Raw genomic sequence first — 12519 nt, forward strand, 5'->3', positions numbered from 1 at the left:
CATCAAGTTGGTGAGCGCAAGCGAGGAAAATCCACCTCCCGGCGAGATTTTTCCTCATTCGCGCTAGTCAAAGTCAAGTTGGCGAGCACGAGCCAGGAAAATCAACCGCCAGGTGAGATTTCTCGATTATACTACAAATGATACTGTTGGGTACATTTCTTTTACAATTACAACATTAATTATCATAATTAATGTTGTAATTGTAAAAGAAATTGAGTTCACCCAATAGAACCATATATTATCGTTTGACGCCCAGGTTCCGAGGGACACTGGGTTACCTCATTATATTTTATGTAGGTGAGATTTCTCAACGGGCGGTTAGATTTTTCAATGCTGATGGCCGCATATGCTTGTGACTGCTCGAGTTGAGAAACTGTCAGTTTATATTGAGAAAGCTGCCGCTCAGGTAGAAAATCTATTAAGTGGCAGAAAGGAAGCAGCGCCCGCTTGCGCTGTGCTTGGTGCCGTTCGCGATAAGTTCACAGTGCGGACAAACACCCTGAACCAAACACACTGAAAATTATCGCAAACAGCATTTTTTCTAACCCACTCAGCCATTTGCAAAGCTGCGCCCAGCCCGGTGCAGTTTTTTTGTACTTCGTGGAGTTAGCGAAAGTCCGTCCAGGCCTAATTCTAAGTGCTTATGAAAGCTTGGTCAGCGCAACTCTACATGCCTTGTTAAACCACCCCTTTGAAGGAGTCAGTTTAAGTCGACTCGAGGCTCCCTTTGTGAAAAAGTCTCTATGGTTTAGGAAAACTGGATTGTGCTCCATCAGAATCTGTGCATTGCTCCCCCTGTTGGCAAAAATAGTCTCCATGTGAGAGGCTATATTAGAATATAATTCAGAGACAGCATTGGGGAGGAAAAACACAAGCTCCCACTTAACATTTCTACACTTGTTCATGAGTTCTATCTGGTCCTGCTGTCTCAGACTTGGGAAGGAAAACCAATTGGGTTAACTGCTTCATTTTAAGTCCTAAAGGATTACAGTCACTCTGATATCACTACAACACCATCAGACCATCCATTTAGCTCAAACGTTTCACATCCAAAAGGATGTAGTCAATGGAGCGAGAGTACGACCCTCTTCTAAAGGTGGAAGCAGGGGTTTCGTCAGAGGATGAGTGGCTATTGCAGGCTCAGAGGCCATGCGTCAAGGTGAGTTCCACCACTTGAAGAGCCGCCCTAGAGAGATTTATCCTCACTGGTGAGATACGGTAAGGTCAGGGATCCCCCATATTAAGTCTTCACAGATAGACAGTTCTTGGGTGATACCATTCGGTTCCAAGGAGATATTAAAATCTCCAGCCACAAAAACATAGTGAGACTCTAAGTTTGCTGCCAATATTTTATCAAACAGATGAAGGGTTGTGGATTCTTGCTCATACCCACAATTTCTGTAATATATATGTTAATCAACCGGAGCAATTTGGACTTTGGGCAAGAAAAAATTAGCCCTTGAATATCTGGAGAACCTGACTGGACTTTAATAACAGGGCAGGATAAAGAGATACACACCCATATGAGCAACCCACTTGAGGGATACCCAGAAGTTTTGATAGCAGGAGCTCTATAACTTTTAAAAACACTCCGATGTACTTGCTTATTCGCCCATGTTTCCTTAAATAAACAAATTTCATTGCTATAAATAAACTGTCCCCAATTGGGTTCACCTAACTTGCCCCAAATGTTCCAGCTTAAAATAGCTGGCTGAGAGGGTAAGAGGCTGGGTGGTAAATCATTATTATCTACATCATCTATCAGTGGATGTTTAACTAATCTAGTAGGAGACACTTCAACCATGTGAGCTAATGAACAAAAACTGTTAGGTAAAAGGCTAGTCTCACAATCGGGTGCTAGCAGAGATATTTTACTTTGATGTTTTCTTTTAGGTGCACAGTCTACGAAGGTAGACCCATTCTCGTAGTACGCCATGGATAAAAAGCTTGCAGTATGTACTTCTGAGTGCAGTCAATCAACCTGGGAGAGTGAGGAGGAGCCTCCCACTGTGGCAAAAAGATTCAGGTGGGAGTCAATTCTGTCGGCACAGGGGCCCAAAGTTGTGGAGGTAATTGTGGCACAGGCACCTGCCTGTGTCTCAAGTGGCGATAAAAGAAACCCAGTGGGAGGAGTGAAATATTGGATGCTAACACACCAAAATGCAACTAACCAGGGTATGTTTGGCAGCACGATTACATAAGATCATGCATCAGGGGGCAGGTTCATCAATATTGGCTTTGACTCAGTGGCCGGGCCCACCAATATGCTTGTCAATGTTCCCCCAGACCCACCTCTCTCCTCCTCTTCTCTTTCTTTCACCCAATGGTCGTTTTCCCACTCTCGCCTGCTCACACAAAGCCACACTAGACCGGTTGACTAGCATGCTTGTTTAATGATGGCTTCCTGCCGACTCAGAAGGAGTAATTTCTGCTACAGTGGGACAGGAACTATGGATAGTATCTACAGAGTGGAAGACAACAAGCGGCACCACCACCAGCTGTTGCACCACACAAAGGGTGTTCATCTTGCAAAGCTATAGTTTGATCGCACCCAAACGTTTGTAAATTGACTCCAGCTTGCCCAAAGAGGCCTCTATAAATCTGTTGCATGGCCCTTTATTGGCTCAGTTGGTTTGTCTTTTTCTACTACTTCTGTGCCCCTTCCAGAGAAAAGACCGGAAGCATGCGGCCTCTTTGATTAAGTACCTGTTTCAGTTCTCTTCCTTTTTCCGACTGGGCCCCTAGTTGCATTGCATGTAGTTGAGATTGAAGTTGTGGTTCCTCCGGCTCCACAAAAGGGGCACTCACAGGTGTATTTGTAGCACACGCCCCAAAACTCAGACAGCCAGCTATGGCTCTTGTGTCAACGGTACACAGACAGGGGACAAAAAAGGGGAGGAGGCGATAAGCAGCATTCAGCTAACTCAGTTTCTTTGTTGCTGACTCCAACAGCCCTCTGAAGGATCCCATCAAGAGTGGTGCCAGGGACAACTTTCCTGGGGCTTCTGCATCCCCATTTTAAGCAGATAGCTAACAACAGAGTTTTATATAAAGAAAGAAAAATAGCAGTAACTGATGTTTCCCAAGTGAAAGAGAGGCAGTCCAGCCCAGCCTCCTCCGGATGATGACGGGTGAATACTGGCCCGGCGTTGGCCGAGTACGTCCCACAATCATGGGTTCTGCACCCGCTATTAAGCGCTCCAACAAAGCTTCACTCCTTTTCCTGGGTTCAAAGAGGCTGGTGTGTTGAGTACCCCGTTCACAGTGACAGCGTCCTGCAATGATATACTTTAATGCTCAAGACTAAACAATTGATGAAAACACTTTCACTGGTGGGAATTGTGGTTGTCTAGTAATGTCAGTAATAAAACAATATAATAAAAACAATCCCTTGCAAACAATTACAGGGATATTGTGGTTAAGATTCAAAGCCTCCAACTAAATTTGAAATGTAACTATTAGCTACATTACTACAATACTATAATGTCGTATAAATTAATTGATCACGGAGATACACAAAGCATCTGAGTTCACATCACAAATTCTATCATTAATGACATCACTTTAAGGCTCACATATGAATTTACTGCTGTCTTTATCCATAACTTCAGAGAAGTCACAAATAATTGCATTTTTCTAATTTGTTTATTGATAGAGAAATAAAATATGTTTACAACCTTATTGGTGATATCTTGATGATACAAGTAGTGCAGACTCCCAACTACATTTCATGTCAGTGACGTTCTCTCTGAATAGGAAGTTCATCAACAGCAGTCATTCTGGTCTATCTAGATCTTATGGTTAGACATCTAAATACTACAGCCTTTTCAACTGCATTTAAGGAGCATAATTAAAAGTACTGCTAGGAAATTTTACTATAAGAAACTTTTATATGTGCACTTTGGTACTAGGAAACGTAGATGTTGACAGGGACAGTGCAGCAATATTAATGAAATATTGGTATCACCAGAGCAGTCTTTATCACTCATTATGAAGAAGTGAAAGTTTCCTACAGTTACACCAACAAGTACTGCAAATCTTGACAGACATTAAAGGCAGTTGTGTAGCTGCAATATCAGTTTTCACAGGTAGATGCTCATGTAGACTAAATTTCTCTTACACAAATATAAGAGAGATTGAGTGTACTTGTTAATGTAACTGCAGGAAACTTTCACCTCTTTATAATGTAATATCTGTCTCTACTTCCATGACACCATTTGATATGCCATTAGTGAAATATTCATCACTGCACTAGGGATTCGTTATTCCTAATTTAACTAGCTACACCCAGGAAATATCAGTGTGTTTTAGATTCTGGATATTAACCATAATGTTCCATCACTATGAAACTTTAGATAAGTGTATGCTTACATTTCTTACAAAGAAAAAGATCCATGCTAATTTAAATAAAACAGGGGTTAAATAAATCAGTGTCATCTTAAATTTTGGAGACCCAGGGCAGGAACTGTTTTGAGGAGCACCTGTATGGAACAACTTTCAATATTATTAACCATGTATTACTTATTAAATTCCTGTATGGTCAAACAGTATTGAACTTCACGGTTTGTGAGCCAGAAATACACCAAAGTGAGCTGGAAATGTCACGATATCAGAGACCACCTTAGTAGGTCGGGGGGCCTGGCAATTGCCCACTTTGCCCATGCCTTTAAATATCTCTGCATAAATACGAAATGTAATATTTTCTTACCTTGGAATAGGAACACAAAAGCAACCACATGGATGATTAAATCCTCTCACAAAGCCTGGTTGAGGGGGACAGTCTGAATGTTGTATATTAGTAGCTGTGAAACATTACACAAAATAATTTCAACCTCGTGGCAAATTATCACTGTACACCAATACAAAACACTTATGTATATGGAGATTAAATAGTTTACCATTCGATGTTAAAGTTCCATTTTCATACTGTTTAACCAAAACCACGTCCACAAAATCTCTTGGAGAAATAATCTTCATGGCAGCTGATGGTGTTACAGTTCTGCAAACTGATACATTCTGCAAAAAATATGTTTATAGTTGTTTTGTATACATGTGGCACAGAGGAATACTACTGTGTTACAGTGACATTAAGTTACCATAATTAAAAACTGAAAGTTGCAAACATCAGCAAAATATGAGTCATACACCTAAACAGACGCCACCAAGAGCTCATGCTGTACCAGTGTATATTAATAAATCCAATATGTTTTCAAGTGCCTTGAAGTGGCCACAAAGTGGCAAGTCAGCCACTATGTGAAGTAAATAAATAGATAGATATATCAATTGTTACATAAATAATCATCTGGTCTACCCTAAAGTGCATTCACATGACCCTCTAAACAAATCATGTATTGAAGTATTCAGTTGCGCAATTATTTTCGACATTATACTTGTCCTTAAAAATATAATTTATAAAACTACTTATATAAAATGCAATGGTCTTAAATATAGGGATTTCATAAGTTGACCATTCCCATTTTTTGCAAATGTTTGTCTCATTCATGCTTTACTGCGGTTAAATAAACCTCCAAATAAATGGGATTCACAAACTAAAATGTTAGCCTTTAAAATGATCAAACATATCCTGATTAACAGAACCGAGATGGACAATGTCACGGACAGAGTCAATAGACATCCAATTCTCTAGGTAAATGGATAGGATTGGTGGGTGGGTTTAGCGACTTAAGGCCTGATTTAAATCTCTGCGGAGGAGTTACTCCGTCACAAAGGTGATGGATATACCATCCGCCAAAATATAAATTCCATTGTATCAAAGAACAAGAAATCGGTCACTGTTGTGAGGGAGTAACCAGTCCGCCCACATCTAAATCAGGCACTTAGGCTAGCCAATAATAGTCTAATTGTTTAAGAACTTATAACAGGGCCAAATCGTTGTGACATTGCAACATGTAAACTAAAATAAACTTAATCAAAGAAGCACCCCTTCAAGCTTTGACAATGTTCACTGTCTGAATTCCTATATGAATATTCTTCTAGATGTAAAACAGTCAAAAGAGCTTTTGGTCTTCTATTATATAATTTACAACTAGTAAAACCAACCTCACAGCTTGTTCCACATAAGAGTCTAACACTACAGTGTCTCCTACTAGCTCCTATTACTGGTTATCAAATATACTGCGGGTACCAATCACATTTCTATGTGGAAAAATTATTTTACAACTGCAAAAAAGAAATAAATTGATCTCAATAATCTCTATAGGCCCCAACTAGTGAAGAATTGACTGCTGTCAAGGTTTGCGTGACCAGTTTTAAATATTCAGAACAGAAGATAATTTAACTACTTGGAAAGTAGAGGGACTCATACCTACTTCTTTTTCACCATACCTACACGTCTTTTGGCTCCATCCCTCCTACGCTGATACTTGTGTATGTGTGGTATTTCTTTAGCACTTATCTAACACAATAGCAATGGAGTGATGAACAGCTGGTATGAACCCTAGGATAGACTGCAAGTCAGTTACAAATAGCATTCATTGAAGAGAATTGGAGTTTAAAAAAAACCCTTAGAGACTGTTGATTTGGTGTTAATTTGGGTATGTATTCTGTAAATGCTTTGGAGGCAGTGGGACACAGCACCATTTGTAATCAGAAACTGTCTAGTTAAGAGAAAGTAGGTGCGTAAATGACAATCTTAAAATGATAGACCTAAGATGGGGCATAGTTAACTTAAGTAAAATATGTATCAGAGTCTGTTTGGTTCTGACATCATACAATTGGATCTGTGAAAAATGTACTGCATAGTAGAACTGTTTTTAATTATTTATATTATTGGATTCTGGCTGGTCATCATCTAATGGCACAGGAAGTGACACACCTGCATTTCACAACATTCACCACCACACTAAGTGACATCACTAGTTTTCTGCCAAAAGACTCTTTAAAACAGGAAGCCAAGCAAGAAGACTTCATTTCCTATCATTCATCTGCACAGGAATTGAAATATTTGATTTTCCCATCACCCATCGGCACAGGAAGTGACATAATTGCCCCTAAACCGTCTTTTGTCTTTAAAAGAATAAAGCAAGCAAAAGTACTTAATTTCCCATCATCCATTGGTATAGGAAATTACAGATCTGCATTTCCCATCATCCATCTGCACAGGAACGAACACCACTGGCTTTCTCCGAACACCATCTTCAAATGAAAATGCCAAGCAAGACGACTTCATTTCCTACCATCATCTGCAGAGGAACTGACACCCCTTCCTGTCTTCTGCATACTTCAATCAACACTACAGAGCATCCTCAGCAAAGGGCAGGCGTTGCCAAATGGGCCAGGTAGAGCCTTATGGCAGAACCTCTGTTCCAGTGAAACTTGCAAAGTATGATAAAATCATGTTCATCACTCACTACTCGATGATATCAATCCCCACATTCACACTCAGGTGTAAATGAAAGCAACATCCAGATTTCGCACAACCCACTATGTACAGATCCCACTATCAGGCACCCTCAAACTACAGAAACACATTCCAACTCATGCTCATTAATGCTTGCTCTGCTGCACTCCACACACTACACATCGCAGACTTCATCACCTATTACAAGGTTGATGCCCTCTTCATCACAGAAATATGGTTCACCCCCACATCGTAGTATATCCTAGACACCCTTCTCCTTCTTCCCACAGGCTACAGCATCTATTTTATGGACCGTGCACATGAGAAGAGAGAAGGCCAGGCTATCAACCACAAGCCCTCCTGGTCCTGCACCATGGCCAAGCAATGCTCAACTTCATGGAGCTGCTGACATGACATTTCACACTCTCTGCAACTTACACCACCACCGTCCATCTCATTTATAGGTCTCCCGGGCAGAACAAGGTCTTAACTGATGAATTCTCATACCCTCTCACCATTTTGACCATCCAACATACCCATACCATCCTCTCAGGTTACTTCATCCTCCCAGTCAGCACATTCTAAAAAAAATAAAAAATAAAAAACACACAGAAGAGATACCTTCTTCAGCATTCACACAACCAACACTCCGAAGGTCACATCCTTGAGCCTTGATCTCAACATCACCAACAATCCAATGCAAACCACCCAAACCCCTGGACTGCACTAACCACTTGGCCATTCCTATCTCCCTTTACAGTGTCCTACCAATAAACAAAGGTCAACACAACAGAGAAGAACAATCCCTCAAGGAAATCTCCATTGACAACTTAATGATTGAATTCATCGCTCACCCTATGAACGCCATGTCCAACGCCAACATCGTTCTAAACAGCTTCAACATTTCGTTTTAAAGCGTTGTGAAAATCCACACCGCAATTAGAATATGCAAGTGCAAACTAATGGCTTCAGCACCCTGGTACACTAAAAACCTTGCCTACAAAAAACGACCCATCCGCAGACAAGAAAGAAAGAAAATGGTGAAAATAAATGAACTCCAGAGAACCTCTTGATACTAAAGTCCCTCCGGATAACAAGCAGACAGCTCACCATATTAACTAAAGCAAATACTACACCAACACCATTAATAAAGCAACCAACAGAATCAGAACACTGTTCGTGACAATCAAGCACCGCATCAAAGCCCTGCCAGGCCTACCTATTCCTCACTTCACACAAAAGTGGAATGCCAACAACCTTTTCCTCTGTGAATAAATACAGAAGATCTGACAGCCCCTCCATAACATCACATCAAACCTGCTTCAATTCTTGTATCAATCTTTTACGGCAGGATCCTGCGGTGGTTAGCTTTCAAAGCCCCATCTCTCTCAGATCTTGCTATCTTACTCAACTCCCTCAAAACCAGTTCTTATGAAGATGATTTATTACTATTGTACTTCATCTTAGCTCTCTCTGGGTATGCTCTCTTCCCCTTACTTGACATTGTCAATGCCCAATTACTCCTAAAGAAACCTGCACTAAACCGAGATGACCATGCCAACTATAGGCTCATTACATACAATTCATTGGCAAAATTATTGAAAAACAATCTATGTGCGACTCCAAGATCACGTCAATGCTGACCATCTCCTTTACAGCTACCAATCTGCCTTCATATTATGCTGCAGCAACTATACTGCTACCTTAGGCATTGTAGACAATGTCCTCTTCACCACAGTTGAAGATAGCTCATGCCCCCTGTTATTACTGAATTACTCAGCTGCTTTCGACACATTCGACCTTCCCACTCTCATAAGCACCATGGTGTCTCAAATGGGATTTACTAGCAATATCCTTTATTAGTTCTATCTCCTCCTTTCCAACTGAAACAGGTTTGTTCACATGGTCACTTTCAGGTCCCAAAAGATGATCAGCTCCATACTGTCTGCTGTCAACTTCAACATTTACATGGAGCTGGTTGGCGCTTTGCTCACAGATAAAAACATGAAAATGTACCAATATGCTGATGATAGACAACAACTCTACTTGAAAATCTCCTCTGCTTCAGATATCCACTGCCTCAAACACTGCTTGCACATCATCCAGACCTGTATGTGCAGCGCCTACCTAAGGCATAAAACAACCAAGAGAAACATCCTGTCATTTCCAAAGAACAGCAAACAAGATTCAGCACATTCCTGGCTCAATGACATGAAACTTTAGGAACACATTGGCAAAAACCACAAAGACAGCCTGGTACAAGCTCTAAAGAAAGTCAAACTATTTCTTCCAGAAAGTGACTTCAGACTGCTGTTCAAGCCATAATACTCTTGCATCTGGACAGTGGTAGAGTCCTTCACCATGGCCTCCTGGACTCCAAACTGGCACCTCCTAGGGGCATCCTGCAACACAGCACATCTAACCCAGGACCTGAAGAAATATGATCACTTCACCCTCATCCTGATAGAACTCCTTTGGCTCCCCGTGTCAGCCCGTACCAACTTCAAAACCAGCCGAATAATTTAGAAACCACAAGACACAAGACCTTTTTCATCTATTCAACCAGAATCTGGAACAACATTCCCATTTACATCAGAATCGCCCTGCGGATGCTTTAATCTAGGAAAGAGTTGAAAACTCACCTCTTTACCGAACACTGCAACACAATGCATTAGTCGTACACAACCCATCTTTTTCTCCTATTCTTTTTTAATTTATGCTCGTCTTTGACCATGTACAGCACCCCACACCCTTTTGGCTAGGTAGGCGCTATAGAGATACCATGTACATACATACATGCAAAGACAGTAAGAGTCAAAGGAATATGACAGACTTTGTGACATAAATGTCTTAGAAAGGCCCCAACTGAATTATGAACCCCTAAGAGTTAGCACGTTTAAACCAATTCCAGAAGATGATCACAGAGGGAAGTACTACAATGCAACTTCAGGTACAAGCAATTGCAGAATGCATTAGGTCCCAAAAACCAAGTGCTACACACTATGTACCTCTACACTGAAAATGTTAGACCAATATTGAATTTTCTATTGATTGGTAAATAAATAATATGCTCTCTCTTAAACGTGCTTGGTTTACAATAAGGGTATTTTTAATGTTCTTACATCAGCAACTGCTTCAATAACTTCGAAATTCTGGACGTTTTTATCCCATTTGGTTCTTAATCCACCAGGTTCTGGATTTAAACACTGCCAGACGTGATCAGGGCTTGCTTGTACAATTCCTTCTCCTTTATATCTGTGGATGAAAGAATTTGTGTAACAATTTTATTTCAAAATACAAAGGCAGGTGTGGAAAGCTAGGAGTGCCTAGTACTCTTGTGGCTTGAGCACCTTCCAACCTACTGCTGATGAACAAATTGTCTCACACCATTTAAATGACAAGCCTTAAACAATCAACGCACATGTATCACTTTGAAAAGTATCAACCATTTATTGTGTCATCAATAGTATACTATGAGCATTATATCTGCACATAATGACACAACAGTTGCAGTATCCATGGCAAGATATATAAAACTGACCCCCCCCCCTAATTGGTGCTAATTTCTGGCTGTGATCTCTACTGGAGTTATTACCTTTTTACAGCAGAAGAAGTATGTCTAGTTCTCATAATAAATGTCTGGCATGTGATGCAAACATTGACAAAGGCAATAGTTCTCAGCTGTCAATATTGGCTTTGCCATTGCTTTGTTTTTTTAAATCATAGAAAGAGCCACGAATACATGCATATGTGTGGCAGCCATTTTGGCATGGGTTTGTTAAAATATTTTAAAATGCTTTACAAGAAGACTCCTCAGATGCGTACAGCATTAATGGCACCCATACGTGAATGCATTTTGCTATGTTGTAACAAATACGAAGATGACCACCGTGCATACACGCCCATATTTAGATGCCTGCCCCACTTGATTTCACATGCATAGGTGGCCATTCTGAAAAGTGAGTGACAAAATATAAGCAAGAGGGCTGTGGACTAGAAGACACTGAGTTAGAAGTGAGCTAGGTCTGCTGGCTTAGTGGGCTAATGCTCGACCTCATGATCGGAAGTTCAAACCCGGTGGGTCCACTCAGCATTTCATCTTCCGAGGTCGATAAAATGAGTTCCATTGATTTGAGTAACAATAAACATCTGTTATTCAGCGCCAAGTTACCCTTGGATGAATGTGCACTTTACAAATACATGTTATGCTATGTAAGTAGGGAAGGGAGGTAAAAGCGAGGAGGGCAAGCAGAGAGAGAGAAAAAGTATTTCCTCTCATGCACTGCAACGCAAAGTCTGACAGCAATGGAAGAAATCATTCTCCTGTCCAAACACGGAGACCAAAATGCCTCCAAGTGTGACTCACACAAAAATAGGGAGGAAAGCCAAAGAATAAGGGTCAGGGAAATAAGTGAGGTAACCAAGCCTTTGAATCATTAGCAAGGGCCGACCCACAGCCCACACTAATGTAATATATTGCAAACTATAGGTCTCAGATAGACAGCTAACACTGCCTGTAGCCGAGTCCTTAAAAATAACTATGGTTTTGGGCGAGAAAATGCAAATCGAATATGTTAGACTTAACAAAACTCTTTTATGGATCCAAAAGTCACAATAGTATTGGCAAACTGTAAGTGATGTAAGTAAAATTTGTGTAATTGGAAGTGCTTGAGATCTTGTTGAAATTGTTGATTGATTTAAATGAATACTGAAAACTGCCCGATATGGACCTGGTTAAAGAGCTAATGTGGATATTACATTTTTGAAGGCTACATCACTAACAGCACATTCAAGAACTATGCTTGTAATATGCATATATATATATACATATATATATATATATATATATATATATATATATATATATATATATATATATATTACCTACTGGCTATCGCCAGTAGGTATATATAGTTAGAATTTTTTCTCTATGGGACTTTTGAAAATTCTATGTCTAATAACTTTGGCGTTTGTGGACGGAATCGGCTGAAATTTTCAGGAAAATGGCACATTTTGTTTCTGAGCAGCCCCTGAAAATTTGGTGGGGTTTCGTCAAGGGGGGGCTGAGAAAAAAGGGGGGTCCCAAAACGCGTTTTTTGCATTGAGTTTTCCATAGGGCGGTTGGACTCACTTTTAGCTCGAACGGCTGAATGGATTTG

General features: G+C 40.4%; 1 protein-coding gene across 1 annotated transcript in view; it reads right to left on the reverse strand.

Annotated features, from left to right (window-relative positions):
- The window catches only part of STARD5 (StAR related lipid transfer domain containing 5), an 89741-nt gene that overhangs the window by 14018 nt on the left and 63204 nt on the right, over positions 1-12519 (reverse strand). The window contains exons 3-5 of the mRNA XM_086958220.1: positions 10483-10615; positions 4899-5016; positions 4709-4802 (exon numbers count right to left, since the gene is read on the reverse strand). Of these exons, the coding sequence (XP_086814346.1) occupies positions 4709-4802; positions 4899-5016; positions 10483-10615 (345 nt within the window). The remainder of the gene's footprint in view (positions 1-4708; positions 4803-4898; positions 5017-10482; positions 10616-12519) is intronic.

The sequence above is a fragment of the Lissotriton vulgaris genome, chromosome 2_1 (genome assembly GCF_964263255.1).
Source record: "Lissotriton vulgaris chromosome 2_1, aLisVul1.2, whole genome shotgun sequence".
Lineage (NCBI taxonomy): Eukaryota > Metazoa > Chordata > Amphibia > Caudata > Salamandridae > Lissotriton > Lissotriton vulgaris.